General features: G+C 41.2%; 1 protein-coding gene across 1 annotated transcript in view; it reads right to left on the bottom strand.

Moving 5' to 3' along the window:
- LOC109570130 (kinesin-like protein KIF28P) overlaps window positions 1-14,685 on the bottom strand; it is an 82,369-nt gene that overhangs the window by 47,986 nt on the left and 19,698 nt on the right. Inside the window, exons 4-6 of the mRNA XM_070768085.1 lie at window positions 12,143-12,178; window positions 6,575-6,799; window positions 3,478-3,632 (exon numbers count right to left, since the gene is read on the bottom strand). Of these exons, the coding sequence (XP_070624186.1) occupies window positions 3,478-3,632; window positions 6,575-6,799; window positions 12,143-12,178 (416 nt within the window). The remainder of the gene's footprint in view (window positions 1-3,477; window positions 3,633-6,574; window positions 6,800-12,142; window positions 12,179-14,685) is intronic.

The raw sequence follows: 14,685 nt of genomic DNA, 5'->3' as shown, positions 1-14,685 counted from the left end.
TACCCAGCAAAATTATCTTTCAAAAATGAATTGAAATAAGAAATTTCAAACCAAACAAAAACTAAATTTGCTGTCAGCAAATGGTCATTAAGGGAAAATCTAGAGAATATTTCAATCAGAAAGAAACTGATTTTATATAGCAGCTCTGAAGTTTAAGAAGGAATGAATAAAAATAATTAAAAAAAAATAGATAAATGTGAATGAACACTAACTGTATGAAACAGTAATGGTAATATTTGGGCAACCAGTCCATTCTAAAGGAGATCAGCCCTGGGTGTTCCTTGGAAGGAATGATGCTAAAGCTGAAGTTCCAGTACTTTGGCCACCTCATGCGAAGAGTTGACTCATTGGAAAAGACTCTGATGCTGGCCGGGATTGGGGACAGGAGGAGAAGGGGACGCCAGAGGATGAGATGGCTGGATGGCATCACTGACTCGATGGACGTGAGTCTCAGTGAACTCCAGGAGTTGGTGATGGACAGGGAGGCCTGGCGTGCTGCGATTCATGGGGTCGCAAAGAGTCGGACACAACTGAGCGACTGAACTGAACTGAAAGAATAGAATACACGTCAACAATGACATATGGAAGATGAAGATCTTCATATTATCCAAGGATGTGTGTGCTCAGTTGCTCAGTTATGTCTAACTCTTTGCAACCCCATGGACTGTAGCCCACCAGGCTTCACTGTCCATGGGATTCTCCAGGCAAGAATACAGGAGTGGATTGCCATTTCCTTCTCCAGGGGATCTTCCTGACCAGGGATGGAACCTGTGTCTCTGGCATCTATTGCATTGTCAGGTGGATTCTTTACCACTATACCACCTGAGAAGCCCATTATCCATGAATAGGTTGAAGCATTTATTATTTTCAGACTTTGACCACTGAACAGACGAAAAAGCCAGGAAATTGTTAAAAAAAAAAACAAAACATGTTGAATTTTGACATATGACAGAGGTAGCATAGAAGATCACAGGGAGAGGACAGACTATTCAACAAATGAGACTCAAAAAAAATTGGTAATCTGTAAGGAAAAAGTAATGAAAAGGATGCCTACTTTATACTATATAAAGAAATCAACTCCAGATAGATAGGGTTTAAGTACAAATTTTCTTAAACAAGACACAGAAAATGAAAAAATGCAAAACGTACACCATAACTTCTGCTCATCAATAGACATCTTTTAACAAGTGAAAACACAATCTACTAACTGGGAAAAGATACTTATGATATATATACCTGAGAGAAGAGAAATAAAAATATGTTTAAAACATCTACAGATCAATGAAAAAGACAATAAATAAATAGAATAAAGGAGAAAATATAAGAACAGGTATTTTTGAGAGAAAATATATTGCTAAAAAAGAAATAAAATGTTGCTCAAGCTTGCTAGTAACCAGGACTCTCAAGACCACAGTAAAGTATGTTTGAAAGTGAAAGTCGCTCAGTCATCTCCGACTTTTTGTGGCCCCATGGACTGTACAGTCCATGGAATTCTCCAGGCCTTTCCCTTCTCCAGGGGATCTTTCCAACCCAGGGATAGAACCCAGGTCTCCAGCATTGCAAGCAGATTCTTTACCAGCTGAGCTACCAGGGAAGCACAAGAATACTGGAGTGGGTAGCCTATCCCTTCTCCAGGGGATTTTCCCAACCCAGGAAACGAATCAGGGTCTCCTGCATTGCAGGCGGATTCTTCACCAACTGAGCTATCCCGGAAGCCCAAAGTAAATTGGTAAATGTCAAGAAATCTGACAACATCAAGCCTTAGAAAAGATGTGGATTAATGGGATATGTTATACATTGCCACTGGGAGTGTTAACTGGACCAACAACTTTGGGGAACAATTTATCACCATCTTGAAAAATTAGGTATTCACACACATTATATATAAAGCACAATAATTTCAGTTGCCGATATCAAAAAATCCTTTAATATATTGATACTCAGTGACTTTATGAGAATGTTCATAGTAGCACTATTTGTAAAAGCAAAAAAAAAAACCCCTAGAAACAACCAAATTAACAATTAACATGAGAATGAAGGAATAAATTGTGGCATATTCCCACAATGGATGACTACATAAGAATGAAAAATAAGTAATAACATGGATGCTGTAACAACTGCTACTGTAACAATATGGATGAATCTCATAGACACAATGTTTAGTAAAAGAACAGAAATAAATTAACTAGAGCCACACATAAGATAGATGGATATTGTTAATAATGTTGAATCTAAAAACAAACTATACTCCTGGGTATATACTTAAGAGAAATGAGTAATTATTTCCCCCAAATTATATGTGCAAGAATGTTTGTAACAACTTTATTCATAATAGTTAAAACCTGGAAACAAACTAAATGCCCATGAAATAGAAGAAAGGATAAATAATGGTATATTCCTACAAAGAAATAATACATAACATGAAAAAGAACTAATAATTGCTAAGCAAAACATCATGGATAAGTCCCATAGAAACAATCCTTAGTGAATGAAGCCAGATATAAAAGACAATGATCTGGGAGGGAGGAGAGAGGAGGGTTTAGGATGGGGAACGCGGGTATACCTGTGGTGGATTCATTTCGATATTTGGCAAAACTAATACAATATTGTAAAGTTTAAAAATAAAATAAAATTAAAAAAAAAGACAATGATCTGATATAAGTGATTGCATTTATATGAAAATCAATACAGCTAGGCAAAAATAAATCTTTGATAACAGGTTAATTTCTTTTGTTGGGATTAAAAGCCAAGGAGAAGGCATGAGGGGGTTTTCTGGGTTTTAGAAATGTACTATATCTCAGTCTAGTCATTAATTACATAGATATATACATATATGAAAATCCATTGAGCTGAACATTTAAGATCTGTGCTGCTACTGCTGCTGCTATGTCGCTTCAGTCATGTCCGACTCTGTGCGACCCCATAGACAGCAGCCCAGCAGGCTCCCCCGTCCCTGGGATTCTCCAGGCAAGAACACTGGAGTGGGTTGCCATTTCCTTCTCCAAGATCTGTGCACTTTACTATAACGTAATTTATATCTAAATAACTTTAAAAATGCAAGATCCAGAAAATAATATAATATTTTACCCTTTTATAAAATTCAAAAATCAGTGCTACTGAATATAATATTCACGTGTGATAAAATAAGAAAAGAAAGAAAGAAGGAAGCAAGGAAGGGGAGAAAGAATGTGGGGCGGGAGGGACATACATAAAACATAAAATTCAAGATGAAGGTCACCTCCAAGGGGAGCAAGATGGTGATCACCTCCAACTGTTTTTTGGATTTGGTGGTAGTTTTATTAGTGTTTGTTATTTCATCTAAAAGCAATTAATTAGTTTAAAATAAAATCTAGGAGAGGACCAGGAATAAACCAATGATGCGAGTTGGTCATGAACCAAGGGTTATGATTAATCTAAATTTTGATATTTGAGGTCATGTTTATGGCACGAATAAGTACCTGTCCACTGATTATTTACCTGATGACATTTCCTAAATTGGTTAAACTTAGGTTAACGCGTGATCCTTCCCGCAGTCTGTCTCCTTCTGATCCTGAAGATTTCTGCCTTTCACTTCCAGCTAAATCTACCAAGTTAATACTGGACTGTTTGGTGAGGCCTCTGTCTGGGAAAACCTGCAGGAAAGCACCACAAGTAATGCTATTAGAGGGGTAGCAGGTTACATGAGAAGTCAATCTATTTCACATTTACATTCTGAAATATTTTTCTAATTGTATTTCACACTCAAAAAAGATATAATAAAATTTGCAAGTTAAAATGCCATCCTCTTTACGATGACATTTTACAATAACATTCTTAGGTCCAAACATCTCAGTTGCCCCTTCCCTTCTGTAGCGTTATTTCCAGTTATGTATTCAGTTCAGTTCAGTTCAGTCGCTCAGTCGTGTCCGACTCTTTGTGATCCCATGAATTGCAGCACACCAGGCCTCCCTGTCCATCACCAACTCCCGGAGTTCACTCAGACTCACATCCATCTAGTCGATGATGCCATCCAGCCATCTCATTCTGTGTCATCCCCTTCTCCTCCTGCCCCCAATCCCTCCCAGCATCAGAGTCTTTTCCAATGAGTCAACTCTTCGCATGAGGTGGCCAAAGTACTGGAGTTTCAGCTTCAGCATCATTCCTTCCAAAGAAATCCCAGGGCTAATCTCCTTCAGAATGGACTGATTGGATCTCCTTGCAATCCAAGGGACTCTCAAGAGTCTTCTCCAACACCACAGTTCAAAAGCATCAGTTCTTCGGTATTCAGCTTTCCTCACAGTCCAACTCTCACATCCATACATGACCACTGGAAAAACCATAACCTTGACTAGACGGACTTTTGTTGGTAAAGTAATGTCTCTGCTTTTCAATATGCTATCTAGGTTGGTCATAACTATTGTCCTAATATTTCTGTAATCATTAAGTGTGGCATGTGGGATCTTAGTTCTCTGACAGGGATTGAACATGTGCCGCCTTCAGTGGAAGTGCAGAGTCCTAACCACTTCCCACTCAATAAATATTTTAAAGATAATGTGAAATCTGCAAAGTAAGTAACTCTTCAGGATGGTGTAGTCATGTAGCAGAAAGAACGCTACAGGTTCTCTTGCTGTCATGTAACAGTGAGCCAATGATTTAACTTTTCTGAGCTATGATTTAACTTTTCTCAGTTGTAAAATCAGGATGATAGCATATTATTGGGATGTTATGAGGAGAAAGTATAATAGATGTAATGGTTCTAATCATGCCTGGCATACACTGTTAGGTGCTAATATTGCTACTGACATCAATAAACAGAGTATGCTTGTTTATATCCAGTCAATTTTGTCTCCTACCTCTAAAATACCAAATTAAAAAATAGCACAGAAAACCATATATAAAGTCTATGAATGCAACAGTTTATATTCATTGTAAATATAGTACATACAAAGTCTATGAATATAGAGTGAATGTTACATTCATATAAAGTGAATGTTACATTCATATAAAGTGAATGTTACATTCATATAAAGTGAATGTTACATTCATATAAAGTGAATGTTACATTCATATAAAGTCTATCAATGTAACATCTTACCTACATTGTAAAATCAAGTGAATAATAATTAAAAGTTTACTTGTGTGCTTAGTTGCTCAGTTGTGTCCAACTTTTTGCAACTCTATGAACTGTAATCTGCCAGGCTCCTCTGTCCCATGGGATTCTTCAGGCAAGAATACTGGAGTTGGGTAGCCATTCCCTTTTCCAGGGGATCTTCCTGACTCAGGGATAGAACCCAGATCTCCTGCATGGTAGGTGGATTCTTTACCGTCTGAGTCACCAGGGAAGTTTACAGAGTTCTTTAAAATGTAGTATCTTGGGCTTCCCTGGTGGCTCAGTGGTAAAGAGTCTACCTGCCAATGCAGGAGACATGGGTTTAAACCCTGGTGTGGGAAGATCCCACATGTCAGGGGGCAAGTAAGCCCATATGCCTCAACTATAGAGCCTGTTCTCTAGAGCCCATGGTCCACAGCAAGAGAAGCCATCTCAATGAGAAGCCTGTGCACTACAGCTAGAGAGCAGACCCTGCTAACTGCAACCAGAGAAAAGCCTGCATAGCAACGGAGATCCAGCCCAGCCAAAAGTAAAATAAATAAAAATTTTAAAATGTAATATCTAAACTTCCCAACATTCCCATGAGGATAACTATTTGTTTCATTTTACAGAACAAGAAGCTGTGACTCAGGAAAGGTAAGTTATTTACCACAATTTCAGAGCTGGTAAATGGAGTCATACATGGTCTAGTGTTCTTCTACCAATCCTGGCTAGAACAGGACAATCTTCATTTATTACTATTTCATCTATTACTAGTGCTGTGGCTTAGGAGAAGGAGGTGGTAATATTGTAGCTAACTCTCATGCTTACCCAGGCTTTATGATAACCATTTCTGAATCAAATTGTCCATAATTGTAGCTATCATTCCCTACATCATTCCCAACCAAGGAGAATGGAGGAGAAAAGTGTGCTTTAGCTTATCAAAGATTCTAGCTAGTGGAGCATTACATGGATGATGTGGTTTCAAAGGCTTTATCTTGGACTTACAAATTTCAGGAAGACACTTCAGTATCTGGTTGTCCTCTAGCCTCATGGATCTGAAAGCTGACCATCATTATATTGGTGATGCACAGAAGGACTGTTAATAGGAATTCCCCACGACAAACCACAGACTCATTCTCCTATTTCCAAAATTTCATCAAATTGGGGGTCAAAACCTGTTTCTCAAAGTATATAATTTACTTGAGGGAAAACAGCCTTTAGCCCTACGGGCATTTCTGGGACCTTACTAGCGACCCTCTATTGGTAATGGGATCACTTAGGCCAGAGTGGGGCATGGATGTGGGGAGAGGGAGGCAGGAAAAGACAAGTGTCTTACTTTCTCCTGCTTCTGACCCTATAGTCTATGTTTGGAAATAGCTATCTTAATCCATAGATCAAATCTAAAAAACTCCATAATACTCACCAGCCCATAATGCTACTGGGAACACATCCCCTGACGACCTTGGTGGGAAGTGGGGACATTGGCATCCAATTGAATCTTACCTGCTTGAACTGAATGGTGATGACCATGTGAGACCGGCTGCTGCTGGCATTCATGTTGGTCGAAGCTGTGGTCCTTATTTTTGCTCCCTGTTCCATTAGTCTTTCAATCTGGGCATAGTTCTCACAAGGCACTGACTGCAGACCATCCACATAAAAGCCCAGCTGTTGGTCCTCCCTTACTTTTAGCCCTCCGGGTTTCTTGATCCTGGATAGCAAATCTCTTACCTGTGGTAAAACAAGTAATGCAAACTTCAGGAAGGCACAGAGTTTTGTTTACTTCACTGCTATAGCTCCTCGTAGAATATATTACATGCTCAGTAAATATATAGTGGATGAATAAATAAATGTTAAAGTTCTGTAGGTACCAGACAGCCTCATAACTTAGATAAGTAAGAAACAAAGAAATGACAAGTAAGAAAATAGAGAAACCTGTTGTAGTTAGTGAAATCAGAAGCTTTTTTTTTTTTTTAAGGAATTCAGTTTTATTATTTTCAAGTACCTAGAGCACTTCAGAGCTTCCCTGGTGACTCAGATGGTAAAGAATTAATGCCTGCCAATGCAGGAGACATAGGTTCAGTTCCTGGGTGTGGAAGATCCCCTGGAAATGGCAACCCACTCCAGTACTCTTGCCTGGAGAAACCCATGGACAGAGGAGCCTGGTGGGCTACAGTCCATGGGGTCACACAGAATTGGACATGACTGAGCAGCTAAACAACAAAAACAAGAGCAATTCAACCAGACTGCAAAATCCCTGAGGGTGGGAGTTGACTAGTAAATCCTAACATAGCTCCTGACACATAGTAGGCACCCAGTGAAATGCTTCTGGAGAGAACAGTGTAACTGGAGCTAAGTCAACAAGAAATGTTTAATACATTGCATGTAGGATATTGGGGGAACTGCTTCTGTAGCTTGAAAAAAATTTTAGTTGGTATCTACAGTTGTCTGACTTTAAATGAAAGTGAAACTGTTAGTTGCTCAGTCATGTCTGACTCTTTGTGACCACATGGAGCCTGCCAGACTCCTCTGCCCATGGAATTCTCCAGGCAAGAATACTGGAGTGGGTAGCCATCCCCTTGTCCAGGGAATCTTTCTGACCCAGGGATTGAATCTTGTCTCCTGTGTTACAGGCAGATTCTTTACCATCTGAGCCACTGAGGAAGCCCCAGTGGTGATTTTAAAGCATTTGTGGTTGAAAATATTGTTCTCTTATTAACCTAAATATGCTCCTAGTAATCTTGTTAACTCTTGCAATTGATTAGCAACTCCTTTGTGGAAAACATAAAAATAAATGATCTCTTTCTGAATTGTCACAAATTTTATATCACAAAATAATGAAGTCTTACTTTTCTAAGAACAGTGATAAATGAAACTTAATTAAAAGTTCATAACATTCAAAGTACCTAATGTTCTGCCTAGGTTAAATCAGTTCAGTTCAGTTCAGTTCAGTCGCTCAGTCATGTCCGACTCTTTGTGACCCCATGAATTGCAGCACGCCAGACCTCCCTGTCCATCACCAACTCCCGGAGTTCACTCAGACGCACGTCCATCGAGTCAGTGATGCCATCCAGCCATCTCATCCTCTGTCATCCCCTTCTCCTCCTGCCCCCAATCCCTCCCAGCATCAGAGTCTTTTCCAATGAGTCAACTCTTGCATGAGGTGGCCAAAGTACTGGAGTTTCAGCTTCAGCATCATTCCCTCCAAAGAAATCCCAGGGCTGATCTCCTTCAGAATGGACTGGTTGGTTAAATCATGCTGCCACAACTGCCACCACTCTGAATCTCTACTTCCAAGAAATTTATCTAACCCAAACAGGATTTGCCATAGGCTAACCTAACACAGGAATATAGGTAATTCTTTGGATCTCATTATTATTATTATTATTGGAGATTTGTGTGATGTCACACTTAGTGGCCTCAGGTGAAAGCCCATGTTGCATTTCCCCCCAGAAAGCCACTTCTGCCCGGCCACAGCAGGTTGAGCTATGGGAGCCTGCTACAGCCTGAGCCCCTGCAGAGGGGAGTTGGTGTTATATGATGCAGTGAGGTCTGGGCTGGGAATCTGACCTGGGTTCTTCTGGTCCTGCCTCCAAACTGTGAGAGCTTTGGAGAGTCTCCTACATGGTCAGTTTTTTCCTCATAGGAGGAGGGGAATGGACTAAATGGTTTCTAAGATCACCCCCAGCTCAAATATTCTGTAGCTTTAGGTCCTAGAGTCAAGTCGCTAGGGAACCACTGACAGAAACCACCGGCCTCGGCCAGGCACAATGATAACTACTTGCATGAGCTGTCTCACACCAGGAGGTCCCTTCTGATAAGGAACTTGGTGCTGGCACATAAAACTAACTGGGAGAATTCAAGAGGGGCCAAAAGGAGAGAACAGACACCACCCCATAATATGTCTTACTAACCTCCCAGAATCCTTCATGCTGGAGTCCATCTTAGCTGAGAGATGCTCACGCCACAAGGAAGGACCCTGAGTTAGGCCAAATATGGGCCAAGCAAGATGACTGGCCAGAGACCACCTGGAAACTAACCCCATGACCACAACACCCAAGACTGCCAGCCACGTGGCCGAGCAGTTCTCCTGGATCCCCTTACCCTGCTGCTCTCCTCCCCAGGGCCCCCTTCCCAATAAGGGCTTTAGCTTTGTCCTATGGATAATTCTTTTCTGAGGGCTAGATGAGAACCCACTCTTGGCCCAGAAAAGAGTTCCCCTTCCTATCTGGTTGCTCAGACGGTAAAGCATCTGCCTGCAATGCGGGAGACCCGGGTTCGATTCCTAGGTCGGGAAGATTCCCTGGAGAAGGAAATGGCAATCTACTCCAGCACTCTTGCCTGGAAAATCCCATGGACAGAGGAGCCTGATAGGCTACAGTCCATGGGGTCGCAAAGAATCAGACATGACTGAGTGACTTCACTTTTACTTTCTTTCACTTTCCTGCAACAGAGGCAAGATCACACACAGATTGAATTCAGGCAAGAAAAACTAGGACAGTGGATAGAATAGCCAGAGATAGGAAGACATTGAAATGGTGACAACTTCTGCCTTAGCTAGAAAGCCTTTCCTATAACTTCCACTGAGCGATGTAAATTGTTAAGAAGTGGCATCTAAGGCTAAAGATACGTCTGAATAGGGCTCATTAGAAAAAAAAGCTAAGTAGGTTTAACCAGATAGAATGGAAGTGTGAGGGCCCAGAGATGAGGGCAGTTCCTGGCACTGGACTCTCCAGGTAGTACCTGGAGATTGAGTCAATGATGAGACCTTCCTCACTCACTTCAGCCCCTACGGGACTCTCCTAGCTCTGCCTCTATCTGGCACTCCTTCAAATACAACTTCACTCTGCTGCTAGAGAAATCTTCTAAACCCAAGGCTGATTTTCTTATTTCCTTGTTTAGAATCTTTCGCTGATGCTCCATTGCCTACCAAAGGGCCTTTGCCTTCTGGCAACTGATGTTCAGCTCCCTCTCCTGATGCTTCCCCATTCTCACCTCCCTGCATGCTTCTCACTCTGGTTACCTGGCGCCCTCACTGTTCCCTTAAACGCCATGTGCTTTCATGTGTCCCTGGACTTGCTGGTACTAATCAGCAACCCTCCTCCTGGCTCACCAAACTCATAGCATCTTTCAAGATCCAGTCTAACTCCTCCATTTACAAACAACACCAACAATCGCAGGTATGTTAGTTGCTCTCTCTTCTATGCCTTTTTAGCATTCATGCAGCATACATGATATATTTTATTACTGTCTGGAGAGGATGTAAAATCTCCCACCAAGCTTCTCCATGGCAGAAATCACATCTTAGGTTTTATTCATCCTCAAAGTCTAGTGTGATGTCTGAAACATTAGAAGTTTCTAATAAACTTCACTTTGACTATTGAAGTACTACTGGAAAAATACCAGACCCCTAGCTGGTGAGACATGAAGAGGTTATAAGCATGTCCATGTCCTTATTTTAGAGATGAGAAAACAAAACCAGAGAGATTATCTTCATTAATAGGTATCAGTAGAGGGCCCACAACGTGATGCCATTTCCCTGCTCCTTCCATCTGAACTTAGTAACAAAATGAAGCTGCCTATTTGGTATGAAATAAAGGAGTCATACTGTCTTCCAGGCCCATCACTTTGAAAGAAATAAAAACTTAATCAGTGACCTTAGCATAACAACCCATTTGAATTTGCCATCAACTTTCAACAATAATAAATGTCTCGTGGAAGCATATGAGAAACAAAATGGGTATTTTCTCTCCTTAATATAAAGAGAAAAACATGGATGGATTTATTCCATCAATGTTTATTTAGCAATGATTAAGCGCAAGACTTTGGATGGTGCTTGGAGTTATATAAGAAATCTTAGGATATGAAACTGCCCTTAAGAAACTTACAATTATAGATACCTTTGTGAATTTATCCATTTAGCAAACCTTGGGGCATCCATTTTAAACCAAATATTATACTAAGTATTGCAAATAGAAAGGTGTAATCCTTTCTTCTAGAAATATAAATATGGAAATAAAATTTTATAGTATAAGGGCAAAGGGAAAGGGTAGAATGAAAAAGGACTTTCTGAATACCTAGTATTTGCTTAACACTACATCTCAATGTGTAGTCTAGTTTACTGTATTTATTTTTAAAAATATCTATTTATTTGGCTGTGCTGGGTCTTGGTTGCAGCTGGGGGATCTTTGACCTTCATTACAGCATGCAGGATTTTTAGTTGCGGCATGTGGGCTCTAGTTCCCTGACCAGGGATCAAACCCTGGCCTCCTGCATTGCCAGTGTGGAGTCTTAGCCACTAGATCACCAGGGAAGTCCCTCGTTGTGTCTTATTTTAAATTCTCTGCTTTATAAATAAGCAATCTGAGCTCTGAGATAAAGTAATTGTCCAAAGTCACAAAGCTAGTAACTGAGAGAGCAGGGGTCTGAAACCATATTCCAACTATGATCAGATTTGCTAAATGGCTGAACAAAATCAAGAGAAAAATATTTTGTGACACATGAAAATTATGTGAAATTCAAGCCTCAGTGTCTATAAACCAAGTTGTATTGGTACACAGCTCACTTACACTTCACTTACACTTCAGCTGTGGCCGTTTTTGCTCTCTGAGGGCACAGTACAGTAGTTGTGATAGAGACTTTAAAAAGGCCCTCAAAGTCTAAAGTACTTTCTGTCTGTACTTTGAAGATAAAGTTTGCCAACCCCTGTACTGAAGCCAACTGCTTTAGGATGTATAGATAAGCTGACATTTGAACTGGACTTGCAGTTCAGTGGTTTCTCTAAGACCAGAGAAACAAGAAGGGTGTTCCAGGCAGAGGAAGGACAGATGTAGGAGAGGACATATTGGGAAAGGAAGGAAGGTTCTATGTGGCTGATGCAAGGAGTGTGTGGAGGTAGAAGGCCATAAGACGAAGTGGAACCCAGCTAAAGTGAGGTAGGTTAGGGCTGGATAGCCGATACCAGGCTAACGGGTGTTGACTTATCTGCAGGATGGATGAGGGGGAGCCCCTGCCATTTTTTAAGCTGCAGAGAATCACTCAGAATTGTCTGTCAGAAAATATAATCGCTATTACCTGTTCGTTGTAAATTTCCAGCATGCTGAATGTAACCTGTATAGGAAAGAGCATAAAGGAAATTAAGATTCTCTTGAAACAGTCACCTTTGGGACAAAAAAAAAAAAAGGACTATGGAAACAACATAAATGTACAACAAAGGAAAAACCTAAATATTAAAATAGCGACACTCAATTTCACATGCAATATGAGATTCTGAAATAATTTTAATGACATGGAGGAAGTTCTTAACATAAACTAAAAACAGGTACCAAAGTGTGTGTGTATTTTGGTCTCTATTGTGACCAGAAAAAAAGGCTTTTTCTTTATTGTTCACTCTCCAATCTGAACACATGCAGAGAAAAAGATTGGTCTTTACCCCTACCATGCCTTTGGAGCAACGTTAGCCAATCTCCTACCTCCTAAACAGAAGATGGGAGGAAACTCAGTGACTCTGGTCTAGAGAAAAGGCTCTGAGACACTGACATTTTGCCGCCACTATACCCTCCTTCGGAAAAGCTGGCTTGCCTGTTAGTCACCCTTTGGTGAGTCTTGCCAGTCAAACCCCACCTCCCAAGAACTTCCAGCTAGCTTCAGAGAGCATCACAGTTTTAAAATGAACAAATGGGAGGGAAGGTCAAAATGGGAGAATAGGAGGACATGAAGCTTACTTCCTTCCACTCACACATCAGTAACACATCTACACATGGAGCAATTCTCACCAAAATTTAGAAACTGGCTGAAAGACTCTTACACAACCAAGGTGGTAGAAGAGATCCACACAGAATTAGGTAGGAAAGGAAGAGAAGGAATCCGTTTGGGGTCTGCTCCCCTGGGAGGGACACAGAAGAGGAGAGATATTGCAGGCTTGAAGGGAGTGAGACGTATGAAAACACAACGGTCAACCCAGCCCGGGATCTGTCACCAGGAGGATGAGTCCCCCTAGGGGGGCCGGAAACCAGTGGGACTGACAGAGGGCTGTAAGCAACCTAGACTCCACTCCTAAGAACGTCCCCACACTTGCTCACTCCAGAAACAAGGCACAGAAGACAGATTAAAACTGCATGGGACTCTGGTCAGTTTCCTGCAACTGCCCTGGCGAGCCCCGCCCCCAGCCAGAGACGAGCAACCACTCCACCCCCATCTTGTCTCAGCACTGCTGCCCTCTGCGGGTAAGGTTGCTGGTGCTGGGAAGGGGAAGAACACACACTTAGAACGCAGGAGCCATCCGGGACCCAACCCTCTAGGCTTCGGCTCTGGCAACTTGGGACTCAACGCCGCCCCCTACTGGGCAGTGACAGCCACTGAGCAGAGGAGAAGCCTCAGCTCACACCTGGCTCTGACCCTAGCCCCTCCATTTCCAGAGCTTCCCAGACAAGCAAAAACTAAGAATTTATCAATACTAAGTCAACCCTAAAAGCAATGTTAATAGGTCTCTCTACGTGGTAAAAGAAAAGGCTACAGTAACTAAGAATCTTTAGGAAACGAAAAATCCCACTAGTAAAGGTAAATATATAATAAAGGCTGTGGATCAACCAATTAAACAAACTAGTATGAAGATAAACGGGCTTCCCTCATAGCTCAGTTGGTAAAGAATCGCCTGCAATGCGAGACCCTGGTTTGATTCCTGGGTCTGGAAGATCCACTGGAGAAGGGATAGGCTACCCACTCCAGTATTCTTGGGCTTCCTTTGTGGCTCAGCTGGTAAAGAATCTGCCTGCAATGCGGGAGACCTGGGTTCCATCCCTGGGAAGATCCCCTGGAGAAGGGAAAGGCTACCCACTGCAGTATTATGGCCTGGAGAATTCCATGGACTGTATAGTCCATGGGGTCGCAAAGAGTCAGACATGACTAAGCGACTTTCATTTCACGTCACTTCATGAAGACAAGACAAAAAAAAAATTGTGCAGTCATCTATACTGGCTTTTGAGCAGCAAGCAGTTAGCCCACTTTTGGTAACAATATCTCATTGTGGTTTTGAGTTTCATTTCCCTAATAATTAGTGATGTTGAACATCTTTTCATGTCCCTATTGGTCATCTGTATATCTTCTTTGGATAAGTGCTTATTCAGGTCCTCTGCCCGTTTTTACATTGGGTTGTTTGTTTTTTTGCTGTTGAGTTGTATATGTTATTTATATATTTTGAAAATTGACCTCTTATCAGCTGTATGATTTGCAAATATCTTCTCCCATTCAATAGGCTGCCTTTTCATTTTAATGATGGTTTCCTTCTCTGTGCAAAAGGTTTTTCATTTTATTGATCCCATTTGTTTATTTTTGCTTCTCTTTCCCTTACTTTTGAGTTAGAGCCACAAAAACACTGCTAAGAATTCAATGTGGTTACTGCTTATGCTTTCTTCTAGCAAGTGAATGGCTTCAAGTCTTACATTCAAGTATTTAATACATATTAAGTTAATTTTGTGTATGGTATAAGATGAAGCAAAGTGTTAGTCACTCGGTCATGTCCAACTCTTTGCAACCCCATGGACTATAGCCTGCCAGGCTCCTCTGTCCATGGAATTTTCCAGGCAGGAATACTGGAGTGAGTTGTCATTTCCTTCTCC

This window comes from Bos indicus, chromosome 16 (assembly GCF_029378745.1).
Source record: "Bos indicus isolate NIAB-ARS_2022 breed Sahiwal x Tharparkar chromosome 16, NIAB-ARS_B.indTharparkar_mat_pri_1.0, whole genome shotgun sequence".
Lineage (NCBI taxonomy): Eukaryota > Metazoa > Chordata > Mammalia > Artiodactyla > Bovidae > Bos > Bos indicus.
The sequence above is the reverse complement of the archived record's forward strand: the minus strand, read 5'-3'. Positions and strand labels throughout refer to the sequence as shown.